This window comes from Octodon degus, unplaced genomic scaffold (assembly GCF_000260255.1).
Source record: "Octodon degus isolate 3935 unplaced genomic scaffold, OctDeg1.0 scaffold00029, whole genome shotgun sequence".
Lineage (NCBI taxonomy): Eukaryota > Metazoa > Chordata > Mammalia > Rodentia > Octodontidae > Octodon > Octodon degus.
The window spans coordinates 12,110,808-12,136,679 of NW_004524605.1; the positions used below are offsets into that span (position 1 = coordinate 12,110,808).

At 39.9% G+C, this 25,872-nt stretch overlaps 1 protein-coding gene across 3 annotated transcripts in view; it reads left to right on the forward strand.

Moving 5' to 3' along the window:
* Sgcd (sarcoglycan delta) overlaps positions 1 to 25,872 on the forward strand; it is a 645,238-nt gene that overhangs the window by 233,196 nt on the left and 386,170 nt on the right. For all 3 annotated transcript variants that reach the window (XM_023713117.1, XM_004629389.2, XM_023713118.1), the window contains exon 2: positions 79 to 267. In XM_023713117.1, coding sequence (XP_023568885.1) covers positions 79 to 267 — 189 coding nt within the window. The remainder of the gene's footprint in view (positions 1 to 78; positions 268 to 25,872) is intronic.

Consider the following 25,872-nt stretch of genomic DNA (forward strand, 5'->3'; position numbering starts at 1 on the left):
TCTCTCTCTCTCTCTCTCTCTCTCTCTCTCTCTCTGCAGTTTAATGTCAGTGTTTTCCTCTCCCCTTGTCTGTTTCAGATGCCTCAAGAGCAGTACACACACCACAGGAGCACCATGCCCAGCTCCGAGGGGCCGCAGGTGTACAAAGTGGGGATTTACGGCTGGAGGAAACGATGCCTGTATTTCTTTGTCCTACTCCTCATGATTTTAATATTGGTGAACTTGGCCATGACCATCTGGATTCTCAAAGTCATGAACTTCACAATTGTAAGTAAAGCCACACGTGCTTGTTCGGCAGCCCTTGGGGGAAGTGGAAGCAGGAAGCAAGATGATAAAAGTATGTGCTACAGTGTGTTAGCAGGATTCAAAATACTCTGTGAGCTGGAGTCAGGGAGGACTTCGGTTCCCATGGGATGGGGACATGAAGCTCTACCTAATACTAATTCTTCTGAGGCCAATAATCCAATTTAGAGGCATTTCTCTTCTTTACCTCCTCCTACATTCTTTCCCTTCATTTTGAGAAATGCATTAACTATTCTGTAGCTTTCAAGCACATTGAGTAAATTATGCAGGAATAAATAAATTCTAAGTATTAAGTTTCACCCAATTTTAGGAGTCACTATATAGGGTTTTGTGAAGAGGGGGCTGAGCACACTTAAACTTTGAATAGTACCGAAGATTTCTAGCTGTCTAGCCACACGTCCTTGTACAGCGCTGTGATAGTCTGAGAATCTCCTCAGTCTTTAGAGGAACGTTTCCATCACTGCAGGAGGAAGACAGAAATGAGCAAATCATCTCAGTGTTCAGGAAACTGCTTACTTTTTCTAAAGAAATTCTTGCTGTTGATGCTCAGGCTGCTGGTGCACACTGGGCATTTATTTGTTGGAGTTCAAATAAAAAGTTTATTGTGGAAAAATAACATTGTTACTATGAAGTTTTTTACTTAGAGATTGTGAAGTTATTTCTGGGGAGATAGACAGGGACCCTGCAAAAACTTTTCTTGTCCTACTGTCAAAAGTTAATAATTAGACTAGTAATGGAGGCCACCTTATTCGATCCTTGTGTTGTGGTTATGTTTCACAGACAGTGGGAGATTCCTGGTGAAGATCCCGTGCATGATAATGGGTATTTGCTTTTCTTAATTACTGTTCATTTTGATGCCTGACACCTTGGACTGGTCATGCTTCTTTGCCTTTGGCCAGGCAGTGTTTGAGCTCTGACTGCTCTTTCGTGTTTTCCTCTCTGATGTGCACGGGTCTACACTTAAGTGCATTTCATTGCCTGTAGCACTCCAGATAACAAGTTTTATCTGTGTTTCCCAGAGAGGTGGAACTTAAGAGAGGGAAGGGCTGCACAGTTTCTTTGTGTGTCTTCACCTCTTACTGACGTTACAGATTTTTATCTTGGGGTAAAAGTTCATTTGGTTCAAAATATATGGAAAAGCTTCTGTTCTACAGAATGACCTTGGCAGATCGTGAGTTATGATTGCAAAAGTAGAATGAATGCTACCATTTTTCAGTGTCTAATCCTCAAAGGCAAATTGCCTTTAGTTTCTCTCAAAACCACTCCCCTCATTTTGAACATACTGTTGCATCACTCTTGGCACTTTCTGAAGCAGTTCTAGAGGCCCTTGTTAGTGTCTGGCTCACCCTGTGTCCTGAATCTATTCAAAGCATTTACCTTTCGCGGTCACTTTGTCTTTGGGAAAGAGTGAGAACCTGTACAATGCTAAATTTTGGGAATAAAGTGAATGAGGGCAGACAAGAATGCTTTCACAAGCCTGCTTGTTAACTGAATGACATTCAGCAAGAGTCACCATATTTTTCATGTCACCCATTTAAGGTATTCGTTAAAGAGGGCTTCCAGAACGGCTTCAAAGTGTGACAAGCATAAATGGGAAGAGTATGTTCAAAGGGAGGGGAGATATTTTCAGGGACATTATTACAATGTGTCTTTTACTATAATTTTTCAAATGTAAACACTGACCATATACTTTGATCTTTTCTATACATCCCCTCTTTCTATACTGAACAGTTTCCATGGAGATGTTTGGAGGCCAAGCTAATAGTGTGCTGGAGCACAGTAGTATCTGTTTCTTAATTAGAGTCCATGAATACCTCTATTTTTAAAGAGAGAGAGGAAAATCAATAAAAATGATACCGAATTTCAAGATGATAGGATTTTAATAAGGATTGTTACATTACATATTATCTTCAAAGTAGTTGCTCAGATTACAAAATATAGGAGTGCTAAATTGATCAACTAACTGTTCCTTCAATGAACTTGTAGAAATTAGTAGTACAGTTCTTTGAGCTGTCTGGTGAATAAATACCTTTGAACTTGGACTTTGTGGACAAGCAGAATTCAGAGATGTGTTTAAGCAAATAAGAATTACATGATCAGTTTGGAAAGTTTGGCTGGAAGGAGGCTATAGGATAAGGAAAGATTCTGTACCTTGAGGCTATAATAGGTGCCCTGGTGCAGTTGATTTTGAATCTAAGTACCACAGTTGTATCTTATCACTGTACATGTTCTAGAACATTCTTAATTTGCATAGTGGAAATATATAAATAGAAACTTTTTAGTATTATAATGGAAAATGAAAGAAGGTCAAGCTTGGATAGTAACATAAAGAGGATTGATTCAAAAGACATTTAAAAGATGGACTAGTGCCGGGGAGATAGCTCAGTGGCATGAGCTCTTGCCTGTCAAGCTCAGGGTTCTGAGTTTGATCCACAGTACCCAAAAAATAAAAATAAACAAAAAGTAAAAGATGAGTTTGACACTTCGAGTTCAGCTGTGACTGTTGTATGTAGGAGTTGAGGAATGAGAAAACATTTTGAGAAATTTTCAGGTTGGGCTGGTCAGACAATTGGATAGTGGGGTCCAAAACTAAGCACAAATTTGTTGCCTTCTTACTAGAATTCAACTGGGATTGTGTGTTCCTTCAGCCCCCTGCATAAGATGAATCCTTTATTCTCTTTATTTTTGTGATTTATGTAATCTAGCATCCACTTATATAATCTGAAATTAGAGTTAGGAGGAGTGAAAAAAAGAAACTCCAGCCTTGATAATTAAAAAGACACAAATATGGCTTCTAGAATGCATTTTCACTGCAGCATGCTTCAAAGAAGTATATGTAAATGCATACGGTGATCCACTTAGCTCTGAGTGTATGTGGGCTCAGGGAGTGATACAGCATTAAGGTAATAATCTATATGAAATCAACCATTTCCTGTAGTTAGCAAAATTGATTGCTGAAGTCGAGAGGCCTTAAAGCTTTACCAAACCAAGTACTTACTGAGGTGCGAATAATGTCATTATTAGCCATAATTGGTGCTTTATAACAGTAATGCATTTGAGGAAATATAACTGAAGTGTTAGAAAATTGGTCTCACCCGACAAGTCAAAAGCATATTTTTCCATCAATCACAGCATAAAGCATATTCTTTTAGAGTTATAATTCTGTGGCACAAATACCAATTTACTGACAATGAAGAACGTGCCAAAAAATGAAGTATTAACATACTGCACAATGCAAGAGAAAAGAGAAAAGAATGTTAAAGTAGGAGCTGAGAATTTTACTTACAGATTAAAAAAATCTATAGAAACAGTAAATATTTTATATGCTAAGATTGCTTCATAAATTGGGATTTGGGAAAGCTTACACTATAATCAGACCCCCTGAGTAAGAGTGAACCAACAAAGTGATGCCATTTGGAAGTTTCTGAGGACCTGGAACGTTATCCACAATGAATATCTAGAATTTTTTTTTCTTTTATTGTCAGATTTGCGTTTCTTAGGTCCCATTGTGTTAGTATTAGCATTTCATGCAAATGTGATGGTGAAATAAGCTAGGGACTAGCGTGAGATTTCAGTGAGTTGATTTATGCTAAGAATGCATTCATTTATTCATTTTTATTTACAGACAGGACCTCACTAAGTAGTTCAGGCTGACCTTGAACTTGCTACATGTAGGTTCTCTTAGGTCCTGAGTCCTCAGGAGGACTTGCTGCCTACAGGTTCAAGAGAACCTGTATCTAACAAGTTCAAGGTCAGCCTGAATACATAGTGAGACCCTGTCTAGAAAGATTTGTACTAATAGTGTTTAGACAAGATATCATGTCTCCATCTTGTACTATGAATAGCTACTATGAAGACAACAATATGCAATGTATTAATTATTGTAACTGTCCTAGTGACCTGTTTTGAAACTATCTCATTGCTATTTCTTTCTCAATAAAGTTATTTTTCAAAAAAGCAAAATTAAACATCATCTTTCAAAAAATGTAAATATTTGGGATTGAGCTCAGCCTAGTAAATCTCCCTGAATGATTTAGACATGTGCTTATAAAAGCATAATTGCCTTAAGTACATTTAAAAATTTTGGCTCTTGCTCTTTGCCGCCGCCATGAAAGGTTGCTTTCTGCTGTGTGCTGCTCTGCCTTGGAGCCAGCTGAGTATGGACTGAAGCCTCCAGTAACTCCTTGCCTTACACCCCAACAAAACTCTGATTGCAACTGGTCAAGTTGGGAAGGAGCCGTATATATGCATATGGGATTCCTATAATGTCCAGACTGTGTCTATTCTTAAGGATGTCCACACACATGGAGTTGCCTGCCTGGCTTTTGACTCAGATGGACAGCGTTTAGCTTCTGTGGGATTAGATGCCAAAAACACAGTCTGCATTTGGGACTGGAGAAAGGGAAAACTTCTAGCCTCGGCCACTGGCCATTCTGATCGGATTTTTGATATTTCCTGGGATCCATATCAGCCAAACAGAGTGGTTAGCTGTGGAGTAAAACATATAAAGTTTTGGACACTGTGTGGAAATGCCCTGACTGCAAAAAGAGGACTATTTGGCAAGACTGGAGATCTTCAGACCATCCTTTGCCTTGCATGTGCCAAAGAGGACATCACCTATTCTGGTGCTTTAAATGGAGACATCTATGTCTGGAAAGGGCTCAATTTAGTCCGCACCATTCAAGGAGCACATAGTGCTGGAATCTTTAGCATGTATGCTTGTGAAGAAGGCTTTGCCACAGGTGGGCGAGATGGTTGTATACGATTATGGGACATGGACTTTAAACCAATAACCAAAATTGATCTCAGGGAAACAGAACAAGGATATAAAGGTAATGTGTGAAGAAATAATTCTAAGAATCAACAAATAAGATTATATAAAATTAAAAAGTTTCTGCACACTAAAGAAAGAACCAAGTGAAGAAACAACCTACAGAATGAAAAAAAAAATTTTGCTAGCTGTTCTTCAGAGGACTCACATCTAGAATATATAAAGAACTTGAGAAATTAGGCCCCCTCTGAATACCAATTAAAACATGAGCAATTGGGATTAATAGACATTTTTCAAAAGAAATATAAATAACCAATAAGTACACATGAAAAAATACTCAGTATTTTTGGCCATTAGCGAAATACACTGAGGCAACACTGAATTCAATTTTATTCTAAATAATAGCTATTATCAAGGACTCAAAGGACAAATAAGGGGGAAAGGAATACTTAAAATCGTTGGTGGGAATGTAACCTATACAACTACTATGGGAATCAGTGTGGTAATCCCTCGGAAACTAAAAGTACAAATTCTATATGACCCAGCTCTACCTCTCCTGGGTATATTTCTGAAAGAGTTAAAGTCATCATAGTACAATGATAAGTGCACAGTGCAGGGTTGCTAAATGATGGAACCAATCTAGATGCCCATCAGCAGATGAGTGGATAAAGAAAATGTTCATAGACACAGTGAAATATTCCTCGGCCGTAAAGAAGAATGCATTTGAGTCACTTGTAGAAAATGGAGACTCTAACATTAAGTGGAACAAATCAGAAACAGAAGGTTGAATATCACAAGGTTTCTCTTATATGAGACATCCAAAATATAAATAATTGAAAGAGAAAAACGAAAGAGGGATGATAGGAAAAAGGGAAGTAGACTTTTTGGAAGTGAAGAAAGAAGTTCTGGAGAAGGGGGGAAATGGCATCAAAGTGATCAATAGGTAATATATATACACAGTAACTACCAAGAACAAATGTAATTATTATATACCACAAATATATACAAATAAGAAAGCTAAAATATAATATAAAAGATTATATAGTTATTAATACATCTCTATTACTCTAAAAAGGGTAAATTTCATGTGAAACTCTTTGTTTCTGTTTACAAGAATTAAATATAATGTGAAGTTGGGTATTTGTTTTTCTGTATTTCATCTTATTTTATAAAGGATTTAAGGAAGTTTGCATAAATATGTTGAATACAAGATCAAAATGTCAAAATTAAATGGCTATTTGAGTTAAAAAAAATTTTGAAAATCATTCAGTGGAAAATCAATGATGATATATATTCTAAATATGGAATAAAAAGATAGAAACAAATCCTCATATGGTAGACAGTATTGGGGTCTTTTTTGTATAATAAAAATCTTGAAAGACATTGCTAAATATTAAAAAAAGAAAGAAAAAAGAAAAAAAATAAAAGAACTTGCTACATAGCCCAGCCTCACTGAGAACTTGAAGTGATCCTTCTGCCTCAGTTTCTGGAGTGCTGTGCCTGGCATGTTGCACCTTTATAGCAGCACTTGACACATGGAAGATCCAGTGTAGCCAGCGGGAAGTCCCAAGGGACCCTTCCCAGCCCTGTATTGATTGAAGTCGCAGACTCTGCAGACAGATGTCCTGAGGTCAATTCTTGATTCTTCCACTTATTGTGCGGTGTTTAACAAATTTCACAATCTCTCCGTACTGCCATTTCCCATTAGCAAGAGCAGGACCTTTCTCATGTGACTGTGGTAAATATTAGAAGAGATGATCAATGGATAGTGCTGAGAACAGAACCCAGCGCAGGTGGTCAGCGCTTTATACGGTGTTTGATAGAATCGCCACCATCATTACTTTGTTTCACATGCTTAGTTTGTGCCAACCATTGTGGTGTGGCTGTTTGAAAATATTGTCTGTCTTAAACTTTACTGAGCTGGATACTGTTATGATGCTATTTTTATAAGTTAGAGGTTAAGTATCTTGATTTGGGATCTCAGAGTTGTAAAGGGGCAGAATCGTGATTTGAACCCAAGCAGTCTGAGTGTGGATCCTGGTGTAGGAGACATTTTGATATTGAGGAGCACTGACAAAAGCTCTTGAATTATTTTTATGGCTTACGTGTTTGACTTGGCAAGCAATGAACTCCATCATGTGACTCCTCTTGTTTTGTTTTGTTTTGCTTTGGTACCAGGGATTGAAATCAGGACCCTGTGCTTGACAGGCAAGCACTTATTCTACTGAGCTATCTCCCTGGCCCATTCTCTTGGGATTCATTATAGAACTGAGCTATTAGACTGAGTGTCTTCTGAGGCATCCTTCTGTTAGACACTGCACTTTTGTCCCTCGGTCCTTCTATTGGCCATGCATTGCCTCACTGAACAGAAGGCTATTCCCAATTCTTCCAGTATTTTCTGTAGTCCAATCTAAATAAACCAGCCTTGAAGACCCAAGTACCACAGTATCGATTATCTACCCTATCATTTAGCACAAGTGGTTATTAGGTGGTGAGACTAAAAAAGCTTCACAATCGTCACTACGTGGCCTGATGTCCTGCTCCAGTGCATGTAAAACTAGATGAAGGAGCAATTTGGAGAGTCACTGCATTAGACAACCTCATTTTACACTATCGTACTCAAGGTAGATCATGAGGTCTTCTGATGCGGTTCAAGCACACCAGCTGCCCTAGGAACTTCTTAGGAGCAAGGGTTATGTTCCACACATTTTTATAGCCTCAGGCCAGTAGCTGATATACAGTTGGCATCAAATATCTGTGTATACGTTATCATTTATAGAACATACTTGAGATAATATAGACTCCCCACCGGTCAGTGCAGGGTATATGATAGGTTCTTGTATTACCTGTAACTGTTTTATATGGATCTTGACCAGTAGCTCTCTTTTTAGCCACAAGAATTGCAAAATTCAATAAAATCTGAAAGATACAGTAGATACTGTGAAAGGGAAAGAAACTGTTCAAAGAGAAGGAACTCCAGGGATGATGGAAGAGAGAAGAAAGGAAGGGAAAAAGAAATATATATGTGCATACGCAGGATAGTTTGGATGATTGTACCACTGATTCCTGCTGGTCTGTTGAAAGAAACAGTTAAGGCTTAAATTTTTTCCCTCTTCCTTTAAGTATTTGTGACCAGTTTTGCATGTGTATATCAGGCAAGCTGAACAACTAATTTGAAGACAGCAATATGCAATATAACAACCTTTGTTGAATTCCTATCATTTTGCTTAGTGAAATTCTGCATTATTTCTAACTTTTTTTTTACTGTTTTTATTCTTTTAAAAAATAGAAGCAAAAGAAGATCATTGCTATTTGTAGTCATGTAAAAAGCAAACATCCGTTTGTTCCTAACTTATACACAGCTTATTTTAAAATTCCCCCCAGTAATCTTAAGAGGCCTGCTAAGACAGGCACCATTGTTATCCATGTTTCAAGATGAACAGCGTGAGAAGTACAGTAACTTGCCCAAGGTCGCATGCCCAGCGAGGGATGAAGCCAGACTTGGGTTGCAGGAAATCTGGCTGTAGAGTCCAAGCTCTTAATCAGTACACAATGCTGTCCATTTTCCAAGGGCTATTTTTCATGAAGACAAATTGAGTTTGTGCAGTGTGATGTCTAAACCATGATTTATTCACCCTAAAGTAAGATAAAGACCCACTGCAGGTCGGGGGAAGGCATTCTAATACTTGTAAATTGGACACATTGTAAAACAGTGAGAGCCTGAGAGAATGGTCCATGTGGTCCATAACTCTGGGCATTGACACCACATCTGTCTGGGGAAGGCTCCAGGCACTGTGACCCTGTCGTGCTAACCCAAGTAGAGGAATGTGGTGGCACTCCTGCTGAGGGAAGAGGAGAGCGGCCTTGTAGGCATGAAGGATGGTGGTGGGAGGCATGGCCAGCTTCAGCAGTGGGGCCCAGGCCTCTGTGGGAATGCGCATGCTTGGCCTTTCCTGGGCCAAGTAGCATCAGGCTGGCCTTGGAAAACCCACTTTGCAAGCAAGTTTCCCTCACAAGTTTATGTTTTGAGGTGATGGACTATTTTTTTATATTCTGCTTGCTTGCAACTTCAGATTGCATCTGCTCTGACCTTCCCCGTGTGATGGCTTTTCCTTTTGCCCTCTATGTGTCCCATCTCCTGATATTACTGGGTGAAATGTCAAGCAAAGAACCCTGTTGTCACAGTAGAGCTCACACAGCGCATTGCAGTTGGCTCGAATCCCATCAGAGTCAGAGGTCTCCACAGCTAGGATTGGGATGAGCAAGGCCACATGCTTCGGAGACCTGCACTTGAGGGGTATGGACTCCCTTTCCTTAGGAAAGGCCAGAGTTCACTTAAAATTGTCTCAAGATTGATCTTCTCTCTATGTTTCTCTTTTAAAAATCTTTTTTCATATTTGTTCTCTGAAGTGATCCCATTTGGAGCCCATAACTCCCTCCTTGGTTGTGCTTGGTGTCAGCATGATTTGTAAGCACAAAAGACAGTCACCTTAAGCTCTCCGTCTTTATATACATACACAACTCTAAGCACTTCGCTTAGCCCATAGTAGGTACTTAGACCATGTTTACTGAACAAATGAATGGGGTGAAGTTATGAGTCAGTAGTCACTTTAAATTAAAATGTATAAAGATAGGTTAATAGAGCTTTATATGGCTCTTAAAGTGAAATATGCGTTGATTTATTGAGGTAGACAGATCATAAATGAGATGAGTGCTGGAATCTGATTATGAAGAAGTATTTTAAATACAGACACTCCCTCCAGTGTATCAGCTACCTGCTACATTTTAATTACATGAGAAGAGAAGGGCAATAATGGAGTGTGAAATAGATTAGAAGCCAGAGACTTCGTTCTAGTTAATATACAGATTTGCAAATGAGAGAAAGTGAGATTATTGGGTTAGCTGAACTTTTGCTTCACACTGGTACTGAATATGTAGTGCCTGTGAGCAGCATCCATTTCTCCGTGGATCCAGCCTGCCTCGGGTAGTTGGCAAGGCTTCCTTCACTAATCACATCGTGCACCCTCAGCCAGAGCTTTCACTTGGGCGGTCTCTTTTCTTCCATTAGCTCAAACCCATCCAGCTGAACAATTGCCAACACATGGGCTTTGAAAGCTGTGTGAAATTTTTAACACAGAAAAACAAAAACCGAAGACTTCTTTTGCATCATGGCCAGTATGGCTTTTGGGGGGTGACATGTGGTTTGAAGCTACGGGAAGTTTTGCAAGAATATAGATCATCAGAGAAGACTTGGGCATCATCATGGTTGCTAGAAGATGCCACGACCCGTGACTGCCACATGATGATGTGACATGTTGTTCACAGTAGCCTGAAGGCAGCCAGTAGCTCTCGGAGAAGTCTTCTATGCTTTGTGTGGGAACTAAGAGGAGAGACGGTGAAGTGGTCCTACGCTTGAGTAACTAGTTCATAACTTAACAAGAAACATAAAATATGTGTATAATTTTAGTGCTTTTCGAAAATGGTGTGTGTTTTAAGGTGTATAAAAACAGATTCAGCTCAAGGCAGGAGATCCTGGAAGTCTTCTTGAGCCTAGACCTAGGGGATGGGTGCATCCTCCTGGATGATGTGCAAGTCACAGAAAGCCACATGGTTGTAATCTGGAAACCAGTGAGCTGAGCTTGTGCATGAGGACCCAAGAGGTGGCAGCTGTCAGCTCACTGGGGAGCGTGGTGCTCATGTGGAAGAGTGGGAGTCAACCCTGGTAAAGCCACATAGGATACAAACTTAAAAGTCTGAATTCTCAGTGCAAACAAATTACTGTGTACTTCATCTCATTATTTGGATAATGATTATGACCTTTCTCAATTTTCATGCACTAAATATTTTCAAAATATTTTAGAATTGAGAAAAATATTGTTCTTTGTGTATCAGTTTGCACATGCATGGGAAAATTTAGTTCATCTCATGACTATAAACTTGGATAACCTCAAAAGTCAGTTGTGACCACAGCTGAGGAATCTGTCTATTCTCACAGAAGCATGAGGCAGTCATAGGAGGAAAGTTGCAGGTTCCGATGGACATGCTATTGCAGAGAACTTCTGGAGCAATACGCCTACAGTGACTGGGGTTAGGCTATTGGAACTGTGAAAAAAACCAATAGACATGATGAAGTTTACCATGAGGTTCACCTGAGACCCATTCATTAGTATTTTAAGGCTTAGGATGGTCTTGAAAAATAGGTTGTACAATGACACTGTTTATTAAGGAATTAAAATGAAACTACATGAAAAATTCAGATCTTCAGCCATATTTGCCACATCACAACTATTGGGCAGAACTATCCACTGGATGCAGAAAAGGTGCAGAACACTTGTACAGTCCTGGAAAGTTCTTTACTGTAGAACTGGCCTGCAATCTACCATTCTATCCCTTGGCTTTCTCTGAGACTGTGCTAGACGGCTGAGTAATGAGTTTTTCCTTCCTTACCATGAAATAACTTTTGCCTTTCCCTTTTAAATACTTCAAATCCTGAAGCTGTGTAAGAAATAAAATGAATAAGAAGTATTTAACAGAAATAGGAGAAGAAATTGTCTCATAATCTTACAGATAATAAAAAATAACTGGCATATTTATAGAAGCTTTGTATCTTTTCTGCACACTCATTTTGTGTCACTTCTTTTCAGTATTCTAGATAGAGAAGGCAGTAAGGTCAACCTGTGGTAGGTTTTCCATCTTAACTATGATGAGAAAAGTGGATCTTTCTAAGGTAAGAATTGTGTCAAGGAGGGATAGCCAGGGAACGTGTTTTCTTCCTGCTAATGTAGTTCGGTCCACATGATGGATAAGTTCCTGGGGCCTCCCATGCCTCTTAACTCTGAATGAAAGATGTGGGGAAAAAATTTGTATTCTCTGAAAGTGCGCATGTGTGTGTGTGTGTTTATGTACACTCATGTGTACTTGTGTGTGTGTGTGTGTGTGTGTGTGTGTTTACTCTGTATCTGAGTAGGAATGATCCAGCACATTAGGTACCACAGAATATAGCTCATGTATCTTTTAAAAATTTTTTCCAGTTGTAATTCATTCATTATTTAATCAATAATAAATATTGGACCCAGTTACCTATTGCTACTCAACAAACTGCTTTAACACTTAGTGGCTCAATGAGACAACAATAATTCATTTTGCTCACCATGGTAGTTTGGTGCAGTCTTCGTAGCTATGGGTTGTCTCTGCTCTGTAACTGGCTACACCTGACATGACAGACTTGAGGGCTGTTAAAAGTTAGCTAGGTCTCAGCTGACCACAATGCCCCAGAGATCCCCATGTGCACCAATATACGCCTGCTCTCAGGGTGATCGGTGGTCTCCCAAATGTGTTTTGTGTGAAGAATGTGGAAGTTCACAACATCACAGTGACTGAGAGCCGGAAATTGGGTAGCTTCGCTGGTCCTCTCTTCTGATGGAAGGCAGGCAAAGGCCCCTAAACAGTACACAGACTCCACTCATTTAGGGGGACTGCAGGTTCTAGGGGTGTGTGCGGGGTGAATGATTGCAGTAGCTTAAATGTGTCCCTCACATCCAGCCAATACCTAATTTTTAAATTAAGTTTATTGATGCATCTTTTTTTTTTTTTTTAAATGAAACTAGGGATTGAACTCAGGCCTTTGCGCTTGCCAGGGAAGTGCTTAGTCCACTGAGCCATCTCCCCGGCCCCTATTGATGCATCTTAAATACATATAATTGTCACATTCATCTTAGAGACTCTGCCTGTACATGACATATTTTTATTTCTCTTTTTTTCTCCCATTCACCTACCCTCCCTTCAACTTCTCTTCCCCTCCTTATTCATAAGAACTTTGTTTACATTTTTTCTTCTTTTCTCATTGTTTTTCTCTTCTTTTTATATCTGTAAATAAAGACCAAAATGTATACTAGGTACTATGAAATAGGAAGAAAATGCCTAAGAGCTAATTCTTGGATTCTGTGAATGCCAACTTATTTGGGGAGAAAAAAAAGGATAGTACATTATTACTTAACTTGAAGGGATTTTTTTTCTTGATTATTTGGGTGAACCCTAAATTGAATGACCAGTATCTTCATGACTGTGAGACAAGGGAAGATTTGATACAAGTGAGGAGAAGACAGTGTGATCATGTAGCCAGAGAAACGTAACATGATGAGTTAAGGAGTGGCAGCCACACCAGAAGCTAGAAGGAGTAAAGACCAATTCTCCAGAGTGTCCAAAGGGCATGCATCCTGGTGACAGTTCAGTTTTTCATTTCTGATTGCTACAACTGACAGAAAAGAGACATCTATTGGTGTAAGTCACTGGTTTTATGGTAGTTCATTTTGCTAGCTACATGAAGCTGGGAGAGGTCCATTCCATGGCCAGCTCTGCAAAGTGTCTTATCTCTGTCCCAAGCACGACACGTACATGAACACCAGGTTGACGTTAAACACTCCTTGGGTAGCCTCATAACTTCAGGATCAATAAAACTGAGCACTAAACATTAGAACTTGATGACATGGGACTTAAGTTTATGCTCTGAGGTGTCCAGTTCTCTCCTATAAATATAAGAAAAAAGTGAGCACAAGAGACCTTTATAAACTTGCCAAACTTTTTCAGCTAATAAATAGCAAGGTGAAACTCAGAGAAATCTGACGCCAAAGTTTGTTTTTTTGTATAAAAATGTTCACTGTCAAATAGTAAAGTGTGTATGTCATAAACAGTAAAGAACTTACTCGTACAATGTTTAGAGACAGCAGTGGCTCTGGAGCAGCTAAGACTTGATAAGCAAAGAGGCTTTTAAAACTATTTTTAAAACTATCTTAGCTATCAGTTGTTTTTTTTTTCATGAATAATTTTAAGATGATGAAATCTACATAACTTGTGCCAGTGTTATAAGAAACACAGTTTGGTTGCCTTTTAAGTCAATTTTCTGACTTCATTAAGCTACATGTAAATAATCCCATTATTGCCATGATAAACAATAGTAAATCTGGGGCAGTAATTTCCTAGGAGGAGGGTAGCCTTTCTCTTGATTGGGGAATCATAACTCCATGATTGGGAGGATAAAATTGTGCATTTTGACCAGCACAATTGCTATGCAGTCTTGTTAAATACAGAAGGTTTTATATCTCTCACCTAAAAGTACTATGGTCAACCTTTCCACCTTAAAATAACTAGGAATAAGCAGTGGGCATTAAAACTTGGCAACATTGGGCTGAGGGTGTAGCCCAGTGACAGAGTCTCACACACGATAGGCAAACTCTCTGTTCAATCTGTAATGCTGACATCTCCTAGCAACTTCGCATTTTGGGGATTTAGACGTAGTACTGAGATAGTGGCTCTGATGTATATGGTGAAAGACAGCACATTCTCTTAGCTAACCATTAAGTTTGGGTGTATCAATTTCAGCGAGTTCTGACACTAACATTCAGATCTATTACCTGCTGTGTTAAAGTTGCATGATTTCTCTTCATCCATTAAACTCATGAAAGGGAAAAAATATCCCCTAAAGCCCAAAGATAGAGGAAAATTATCTTATATGTGCTCTAGCACTTACTGGGTTAAATCAGTTTGGTGCCATTTAGAGTTGGCTGCCATGTAATAAGTGAATATTTTATAGTTCACATAAGTGATTTCAGATATACTCGGCTGAAGCCTGTATTGCAATTCTTGGCAATGAAGGTCTGAGCACTAATTTGTGTCTTTTCTTCATTCACTAGTGGAGAGCTTTATGCTTTGACTTTTCTGGTTTTCTTTTGAAAAGAATTTCCCAGTCCCAATTAAGTGAATGGGTCCTATTTGAAATCCTGACCTCTTCAATTCTAGTATGATCACAGTTACATTCTGATGACAACTAATGAAAAAAATAATCATTCATTCAACAAGTGGTTAAGCTTTCTCTGTGAGCCAAGTGCTAAGTACCCACTAAAAATGTGGGCTGTGGGCTGAAGAATACACAACAGCAAGTGTTCTTCTTTTTTTCTGGTAGGGTAAAGAAGGGAATTAGTCACATGGTTAGGACAGTGCACTGGAGGACCAACCGTAATGGCATACTGTAAGAATACATGGAAACATGTTTCGGTATAATCAAAGAGACGTATAAGACGAAACAGCTGCACACCTGCTAAAAGTGAAGGCAGAACAAAGAAAGCCAAAGGTGCAGGAGGTGGGTGGAGACCTAGGAAGTGCCGCATGTGACCACTGGGGAGTGTGACAGCCGTTTCCTGGAAGGGAGTGAGCTCAATGAATCAGTGGGAGGCAAGAAGAGAGAGGCAAAAGTGACTTTCCTTTGTCCCTTGTGTTATTTCGTTTGACCATGTTTTGCTGCAAATGTATGGTACTTGTGTAATTGTTGTGGGATTCAAAGTAAATTAAACATAAGCACACAGGAAAGAGAGAAAACTCATAAGTGGGAAGGAAAGGAAGGATGAGTCATGATAACTGTTTGTTTGTTTGTTTGTTTGTTTGTTTTTTGTGGACTTTTTGGCTGCAGGATGGTTCAATTGGGAGGCCTCACCCATAAGAATACATGCAGGCACTGCCCTATACTTAATGCTGTTACTTCCTTCAAGAAAAGGAGGCTGCGGATCATACGGTTTTTGCTTTCTTTATTAACGCTAAAGAATATTTGGCTACTCACAGGTGCATTGCGATGGACCTTAGGACATGCAGACAGCCTGCTGTCATTAATAGAATGAGATGTTTTGAGAGATTATTCATAGGCAGGCATGGTACTGGACACTTCCTTGGGCTCTGTCATTCGACTTTCTGTGAAAAGATCAACATGCAAATCTTTTTTTTTAATTTTTCCCATACAGCATCTTGCTATGCAGCTCCGACTCATAGTGATCCTCTTGTCTCAGCCTCTCCAGCTCTGGGATTATAAGCATGTGAAATCATTCTGGATTCAGGGTCAGGATGGTGTGCCTGAGCTTCCAGGGATCAAATGTGGGACCTTGTGCCTGCCATGCTGGCGCTTATGCCACGAAGCTATCTCCCCAGCCCAAAATCATCGTGTTTTGAGCTGAGGAAAATAAGGCATAGAAAAAGGTTAAGTCACTTTCCTAAAGTTGCCCTCAGGGGGCCAGGGAGATGGCTCAGTGGAATAAGCACTTGCCTGGCAAGCACAAGGACCTGAGTTCAATCCCTGGTTCCATTAAAAAAAAAAAAATTAAAAATTAAAGTTGCCCTCAGTGGCCAAGCTAAGACCCGAAGCAAGGCTGAACACTGAACTCTCAAATCTGAACTACAGTCTCCCATGATAGTCTGCTGTCTGACAAGATAATTATTTGTTTTCTCAGAGCCTTTCCTCCCCGAGCTTGTGACATTATCAAAATGTCTTAAACAGCCAACAGGAGATGTGAGAGACACCGACCATTTGTAGGACTCTGAGATTCACTCATTGCTGGAACTTGCATCCCCTTAAGAATATGATACTTCTCACTTCCAGCTGGTGCTGTGTGTCCTATGAAGTTTTCAAGATGTTGTCTTCTCTTTGTGTTTTCTAACGGATTGAATTCTCTTTGCTTTATTGGACAAATTTCTTATTGCAGTTAGAGATGTTATGGGGCCTTCAAACGAGCAGACTTGATGACACTGGAACAAATCCTTGCGGCCCACACTGCTTGGATTCCTCGCGCATTTTCCTCTGGCCCTTTATGGTGCAGTTACTCTGGAGTTTCGTTGCCAGCTGATACAGGGAAGGATCTTTACATGTGAAAAATAAGATTTTAGATAAGAGCAGCATGATTTCACAGGCTTTAGGGATGACAAATGCAGGCACAAAGCTCCTCTGCTCTGCTGCTGATAGGCTTGGTGATATTGTATCAGAAAAATAGCTGACTTTTTCTGAGTGTTGCCTTAGTCATTTGTAGTAATGGGATTAATAATATCTGTATCACGAAGGTTGGAGATAACCAGAAAGCAGAGCAGGATAGCCACCCCGTGCGAGCTGTTATTACGAACAACATAAATGCTGGGAGAGCTGCTTTATACACAGAATAGGATTTGCTAGCTATATTCAGCACAGAATGGTGAGCTTGGGCTGGGAGATGACTCAGTAGAATAAGTGCTTGTCTGGCAAGCACAAGGGCCTGAGTTCAATCCTTGCTTCCACAAAAATAAATAAATAATAAATAAATAAATAAATAGATGGTGAGCTTTTGCTTTGTTTTGTTTTACCTTTTTTTGTTTGCAGTACTGGGGTTTGAACTCATGGCTTGTGCTCTCACCACATCATCAGACCCCTTTCCCTCTGCCTATGTGAGACAAGATCTCCCTAACTCACTCAGTTACATAGGCCAGGCTCAGCCTTGCAGTAGTCTACCCTCAGCCTCCCAGACAGCTCGGCTTTCGGGCATGTAGCACCATATCTAGATGTGGTTTCATTTTTAGAGGAATGACTGAAATCTTAAAAATTGATTCAATTTGGGTATTGCTGAGAATCATTGCTGTAAGAAGTACAATCAGGGGCTGGTGAGATGGCTCAGTGCCCTAAAGCACTTGCTTAGGAGGCTTAGGCAAGTGCAGGGATCACAGTTCAATTCCCAGCACCGTATGTCACACCAGCCCTGGCCCCAGTGTGGGCTGAGCCAGCCACAAAAAAATAATGTACAATCAGATAGTTTATGATTTAACTTGAAATGGAGATAGTAAATTCTGACCAATAGTGAGTGATTGTCAGTCTGATAGATGAGACAGACCAGACAGGAGCTATCAAATAGAGGAATTACTGGTTTTGAGCAAACAGAAAGAAGTGGAAGGTGGCTTGCTGTGAACACGGGTGAGCCCTTGCAGCTCTGAGAAGATGAGCTGTAGAAGAAACCTGAAGGAATGAGACTTTGACAAGCTCAAGAAGAGTTATTGGAAATTCCAGGCAGAAGGAAGAGGAAGATGATGCTTCAGGAAGACTTAAGGTCCTGGCTATGAAAAGCATAGAGCACATGGACTCTGTACAGTGACAGAAGTGTACTGCCATCTCAGTGGGCTTCAGGAGGGAGCTACGGAACAATGCTGTGCTTAGATCTTGCCCTGCCCTGCCCGTGACATTCATAGAGAGACTCGACCCAGAATGCCTTGCTCCTGATTAGTATGTTGTCATGTGTGTGCCCCACAGTCTCTTTTAAGCCCTGTGCCAGGAGCTGTTCTATTCAAAGTTGGCATCCTGATCCCTTGGTGAAGATTGAATGCTCAAATGTTGTAGAAATGATGCTGCTGGCAGGCCACTGCTCCCCTGTGGCTAGTCTCCAGGATGGTCCTACAATAGAACATTTCTACAAGAGAGATTTGAAAGAGAAATCTAGGAAAACATAGTTCATTTGGCTTTATTCTCAGTGTCCACAGCAACCTTAAAATCTTGTAAATGGGTTTCACTATCTAATTGGGGAATGATAGCAATCTATTAATTGCCATTTCTGATTATTTACATTTAATTAAGGGATACACATGAGAAAATGAAAGACAGCTTATCCTCAATGTATGGCTTTACAGCTTGGGTAATTGACTGCAATTTCTATCTTTACAGCTTTCCCTAAATTGTTGATATCTCCAAATTGCTCCTAAAAACTATGTCTTCTTTTTCTTTCCATGGGTGAGGAGTCTTTCCTGATATGCATTGGTTTTCTCAAATAAATTAAAGCTTAGTTAGTCGAAAATCCAGATCTTTGATATGTTTCTGAGACTAACACAGCATAATTAATTTTAGTTAATTGCACCAGTATCTTTGCCATGTAAATAGGAACCATTCCTATTGCTAAATTCTTAGTGTCAGATTTCACTTAATCTATATTTCTGAGACTCATTCTTACTGCTAATAATTCTAAAGGGATTACTCCTCCCTTTGATTTATGAATTTTATCATGGAAATCAGCGGTTATTTCTGCAACTTGTGTTTCATGTTCTGAAAATAGGATGGGAAGATTACTAGACATTGTTTCTTTTTGTGGAAGCAAAAATAATTAGCAATATGATTTGGGTATGTTCTCCTAAATTCACTTCATCTCATAAAGTTACTTAGGTTTTTTCATTCCCTTTGAATGACAGTTCAAATTACATTGATCAGTGAAATGTCAAAAAGCATAGCTATTATTTTTAAATCTCTTGATGTTTCTAGGATTTCTATCCCTGAGAAGAATAATTTTACCATATAACTGAGCCACATTCTTATAAATCATAAGTCATTCCCTTGTAGGAGTCTTTAGAAAGCCATGTTTAATCCTAAGGAATTATTCTCTAAATGTAAGCCTTCATGGTTGATTGGCATTTGGACTTTCTTATTAGCGTTGTTCATTTCCCTAATAAATCTTGCATATACATTGAAACAAGTGAATCTGTTTCTATCTTTTTTGTCCGTGTTTTGGGAGGAGAAGATAATGCTTCAGGAAATTTTTCAGATAATCCAGGAATTATTACGCTGGGTATCCAGAAAATACTGGCCTGAATGGGATTGTATGCCCACGACCGGAACAGCAGTAGTGACCAGAGAGTGGGATTATGATCAGTGGCCTGAGCCTGAGTCCCATGTTCACGTGGAAAACCAAAAGCCTGGAGGCTGTGCACTGAAGTCTGGGTAACAGAATTAACATGAGCCTCAGGTGGGAAAAGATGGGGCCCTAGGAGGGCAGCACAAGCCCATGTCACTGCGCGAATGCACCGACTTATCCCAGAATCGAAACAGCAGCAGCCTCGGCAGCCGCTCCTCTTCGAGTGACTTTTGCCTCAAGATGGTCAGTGTTTGTGAAGTGTGCTTCCAAAAACTGCTCTTTCTTGCTGTGCTCCTCCAAGGTTCATTAATAGCTGGTATTAAAAAACGAATTCAAAGGGAACATTTTTTTTTTTTTTTTTTTTTTTTTTTTTTTTGTACAGGGTCTACAGGGTCTCACTATGTAGCTCGGACTTGTAATGACCCTCCTGTTTTTCATTCTTTCTTTCTTTCTTTCTTTCTTTCTTTCTTTCTTTCTTTCTTTTTTTTTTTTTTTTTTTTTTTTTTTTTTTGGTGCCTGTGTTATTATTAGCTCGAGGGCTACATTCTTTAAAATGCATAATGAGCTCCGTGGGATCTCTAGAACGAGTGCGGCTCTTTGCAAAATTGACTTTGGGTGCAGTGCATGCATGGCTTGCACTTGAGAAGTATCTGGTGATTTCATGAAGCTAAAAGCCTGTGTTCCGTCTCGGCGTTGTCATCGCCTGTAAGCAGCTGAAAAAGCACAACTCAGTGGGCGGGTGACTTTGAAAGAGTCTGCGAAGGTTCAGTGCCTTCTGAGTCCCATATGCAGACCATAGAAGGTCATCTTGCTCTATGTTTGGCATCACCCGGCCTCCCGGGGAGGGGTTTTTGCTCATTTCCAAGGATAAGAAATGGGGACGGGCTATTGTTAGTGACAGGATAGTGCTTCAAGAGTAATGAGAGTCACTCCTCCTTTTCCCTAAAGATTGGTAAAGCGCAAGTACACAGTGACTTAGTTGCTATTTTCTAAACAGCTATCATTACCATTTTGTCTCCGGAACTATGGAGAGTCTCATTCCTGTGAAAGTCAGAACATTTGAGTTATGGTCTAGGCTTTGTCTCGAGTTCTGTGACCTTGAGTTCACTCCCTACTGGACTACATGGTACACACTGATGAGATGGAGCAAAGACACACAGAACCAGGTGGTAGCCAAGACAGCTTTTATCCCTAACCTTGTGCACATCTACAATAGGGAGGTGTGCAAGAGATCTGGCCTAAAAGTGGCATCTCCCTGAGACTCTTTAGCCATGTAATAAAATGTCTAAACTAAGAGGGAAATGAGGAATGACTCTATCAGCAAAACTAGTCATGGTAGGCAGTCTCCTGCTGAAATATGGGAGGAATTTTCATGAGACAGAAAGGTTTTTGTAACTGCACTGAAGGACAGTTGAGGATAGTGTATATATAATGCCATCAAAAATAGAAAATCCCTTCTCTCACCAGAAGTTCTTGTAGGAATGCTTTATCTTTTGACCCGTATTTGTGCCCTGGATGTATAATTCACGCAAGATAGCAATTGAGAAGGCAAACATTTCCTCCTCTCCTCTTTCTTACAGTAGATTTTTTTTTTATATTTTAGTAAGGGCCTAGAGGGTCTACAGGGTCTCACTACATAGATTAAATTTGTAGTGATCTACCTGTTTTCAGCCTCCCAGTGAGCTAGGATTACAGGTGTGCACCACAACACCCAGTCTCAATCATCCTCTCAGCATGCCCCAGGGTTAGAGCCAGCATGGCAGGCTGGGGATTGAACCCCCAGCCACTGCATCTGCCTAAGCAGGCTCTTTAATCCACTGAGCTATTTGGCCAGTTTTTCCTTTATTAAATTCTTTTTGTCATTTTAGTTGTCAGCTATGTTTCCCTTCAGAAAGTATACCAAATTTGCACAAATGTATTCATACACACATGCAAATGGACACACATGCACAAATGCATACAATTAGAAACATGTACACAAACATATATGTGCCTGTGTACACACAACCATCAAATGGTCAGGGGCTATAATTCTCTCAAAACCAGCAAGTTACAATTAGAATAATCTCATAGGAGAGTTAGTTACTTTGTAGGAATCTCCATATGCAAGAGAAGGTACAAGAAGCTATGAGTGAGTGTCAAAAATATTGTTCCTCATGAATTTCATGTACTCAGAGCATCAAAGATGACAATGTTCCTGTTAACCCCAGGATTATAGATGTGAGAAAGGAATTCTATTCAGGACACATGTGGATGGCATGTGGATTGAGGGCAGAGCACATCTGGGCTAGTGTTCTCTTCTCGCTTGTGAGGAGTCCACCAGGAGCCTCTGGTAATAAGCTACAAAAGCTGATCCAGGAACATCATCATGAAGATTTAGAGAATAGATCTGTTAAGAAAAGTATTTACTGATTAGAACAAGGATATGGAAAGGTAGGATCAGGTGACCGTGCAACAGGGACAGGTTACCGTGACTTTTTCCAAGGTTAAAGAATTGGAAATCTCAAAGAACAGATCTGGCAGATGCAGGAAGTTTATAAAATAAGACACCTCACCTGAGAAACCTTATATGGAAATTAAAAAGGCAATAGCAAAATTAAATCTCAATTTGGAACCAGCGAATGATTCATACTGGGCAAAAAGTAAATGGAGCAAATAAAGAGTTGAAGTACATTCTCAGAATGAGTAAAAAAGGAAAGTAATAAAGCAAAGGAAAATAAACATCATCACTGTGGAAGAGAGAGTGTTAGTGATAGGACTTTCTGCTAACTACCAAAATTCCTGAGCAAGGATTTAGGATGGAGGCTAAAACATCAGAGGTCAGTGATCCCTTCTTAGTGCTCCATATGTTGAACATGTGATGGAGATACAGAAGCAATTCCAAGGTTACACCCAGACCCATCCTGGTAAAGCATACAGGTGAAAATGCACATGCAAAAGCGTTATAAATGAACAAACAAAAAAGTATGCTGATCCAAGTTTTATTGCTTCACATAAAACAACTTGGGAACATCCAGAGGTTTTTAAAGGGACAAGTGAATTCTAAGAATGTTTGACCCAACAGTTTTTAATCTTAGAGAAAAGTAAGATGTGTTATCACACAATTTTTATACCTCGCAAAATGTATCATCCACCTGCTCAGTTTGTTTAAGCCAACTAAAAGGTAAAGACAGGGTCAGGATATAGCTCAGTGGTATGAGCACCTGCCTGGTAAGTGCAAGGTCCCGAGTTGGATTCCTGATACCAAACAGAGAAAACATTTGTTAAAAACTAAAGACAAATTAGCCAAAAATGAGAGGATTATGGTATAAAATGATTAGGGAGTTAACTTTGGAACTATTATATTAACTTATACAAGATTTCCAAAGATCTTCAGCATATTTTAAAACTCAATTATACCATTTGATTAAAAGGCAAGTTTTATAAAATAATATAAATACTTGTATCTAAACTGACAGATTTTTGTCAGCAAGGAGAAGAATGTGATAGGTGGAGGGTGCAAGAAAGAGACACTGGAGATTTAAAACTAAAAGAAAATTGCACATATTACATAGAAACTAATATTAATATTTCTGCCTCCATTTTTATATTAAATGAAATGGTAGATTGAAGAACTGAGAGAAAATAAGGCAATTTGAAAGGATAGCTTTCTTTCTTTTTTGGTAAGTGGGGAATGCTAAGTCAATAGACATGCATTTCATGGATGGCTAGTGATGTGGAGCATTTTTTCATATATTTATTCGCTTCTTTAATTTCATCCTCTGAGAAGTGTGTGTCCATCTTGAATGCCCATTTCTGGATTGGGTCTTTAAACTTTGGGGCCCTAGTGTTTTTCAGTTCTTTATAAATTCTAGAGAGCAGACCCTTGTCTGAGTATTTATGTGTCATGATTTTTTCCAAATTTGTGGATTGTCTTTACACTTTGTTGGTAATTTCTTTTGATGTGCAAAAACTTCTCAATAAGAGCAGGTCCCAGTTGTTAATTCTTTCAAGTATTTCCCATGCGATTTGATTTTTATTCATGAACTCTTTGCCTACCCCTATGTCTTCAAGAGTTCCTCCTACTTTCTCTCCCAGGAGATTTAGTGTTTCTGTTTTAATGTCTAGATCTTTAATCCATTTTGACTTTAGCTTAGTGCATGGTGATAGACTTGGGTCAAGTTTGAGTTTTCAGCATGTAGAGATCCAGTTTTTCCAGCACCATTTGTTAAAGAGACTATCTTTCTTCCAGTATGTTTGGCCCCTTTGTCAAAGATAAGGTGGCTGAGTGTGTTTGTAGGGGTTTCAGCATCTTCTAATCTATTCCAGTGTACTAAATGAATGGTCAAGCATGAAGGATATTCAGAGTAATTTAAAAGACTCAATCTAATTGTTTGTTAGTTCTAACATGGAAACAATCAAGTAGTTTCACGGCACCTTTGACCATGCAGGATGCCACTTCGCAATAGATCTTCACCAAATGAGACATTTAGGTGACTGACACCATCCCCCATAAAATGCTGACTGCCTCTGGTGGACTGTATCACACAGCCCTGCACACTGCTATCTCTTCTGAGTCAGGGCGTACATTGGTTTTTCTACCCACCTCAGGGCTCATAACTGACTTGCGTGTCTAGTTGATGCCTCATAGAGATTTGTGTTTGTGCTGTGTTTCTCCTCCTTGACTGAATGGTGCTGAAGTCAGCCAAATATAAAAAGGGCGCTTTGCATTAGGACATAAGACATGCCATTAGTGGAACTTTGTCTAATGTGGCCTGAAGTCCACTAAGAGCTATCTAGGCTGCATTTTCTTCTTTGTGAAATGGCAAGTTGGGACAAGACTGTGGGCTGTGGACTGCGTGCTAATCATATTTTCTAGCACAGAGCCATTATTAAGATGTCTAGATGATGGTGATCTTTGTTCTCAGTTATCTGAAAACCATTAGAAGATGAGCATGTGCCCCGGGCTTCATCGCAATGTTTACCACTTCCTCTTGCATCTCCCGGGCTGTACCACTCATGTATGCTGTCCTTATAATAAGCTCTGACAGTCATGTACGAGTGATAAAATGAGGGAGGAGAAGGAATTCGATTTCATTGTAAAATAAGCTCTCCTCTCCTTCAAAATCTAGACAGCCAGGGGGCAATTTTTTATTTATTTTTTTTATTTTAGGGAAGGTCCTACAGGGTGTTCAAGGTTTCGCCACTAGGTGAGACTTGTAATGATCCTCCTGTTTACAGCCTCCCAAGAGCTGGGATTACAGGTGCATGCCACCATGCCCAGTCTCAGTTGTAGTCTCAGCCTGCCGGCACAGCAGACCCAGGGATAGAACTTCTGGCCCCTGCGCCTGCTTGCAGGCACTTTAATCTGCTGAACTATGTGGCCAGTCCCAAAATTATTGTACTATACTGTATTGTATTGTGTGTGCATGCATGTGTGTGTGTGTGCAAGTACACATGCATGCATAGACATTGGAGGTTATAAATATTCCCTAATTAGAATGGATTGATGTGTGGAAAGAAGTCAACTCAGGAAGCCATGCCAGAGAAATTCCAATTGGGTTTTAAAATGGAAATAGAAAAGCAGAATCAGCCTCCTTTTATCCAGGTGCCTTCTTTTCACAGTCTTTAGTTTGGCCTGAAGTACACCAAAATGGTCCTAATGTCCTCAGTCACAAGAGCTATTACAGGTTGTCTAACTTGGTTAAATTCTTTTCTGCTCTAAATTGTTAATGATTCCACATTTCACGGCTTTCTTCAGGTGTTCTCAGAGGGCACTTTCCTTAAAGGTCAGTCAGTAGCCAGAAACTGACATCCAACGTTGAGATTGCACATTCCCCTGAACAACCTTGGGAGACGGAGTATTTCTTAGACTCCGTGCTCAGGCGGCACAGCCCAACAGAGGAGGACCCCAGTTGGCAATGGCAGGGAAAGCAGTGAGGCTGGAGGGAAACAAGAGAGCTGAGAGCATGAGCCGTGGGGTCAGAGGTAGTGCATCAGCCGTGGAGATGTCCTGCTTAGCAGTGGTGAGAGTTCCCTGCAGGAGACTGCAGTAAGAGGACCGACCACGGGCCCTGTGTCTGCATACATTTTCACAAGTTAATATTATCATCACCAACCCACAGATGAGATGAGGAAGCAGGCTTGCAGAGGTAAGGCAACGAGCCTATCTCACAGTAGTTTGTGTGGCTGTGCACTATTCCATGAAAGGCATATTACTATTCTCTGCATACCACTGTCTGACGAACGATTTCCACATTTATCCATTTATTATGATGTTGTGATTTCTGAAAATAAGTTTCCAGTAAATGTTGACACGCAAGGCCTTTTGTCACTTGTGTGAGGTTGTCAGAAGAGCACGAGGCTGAA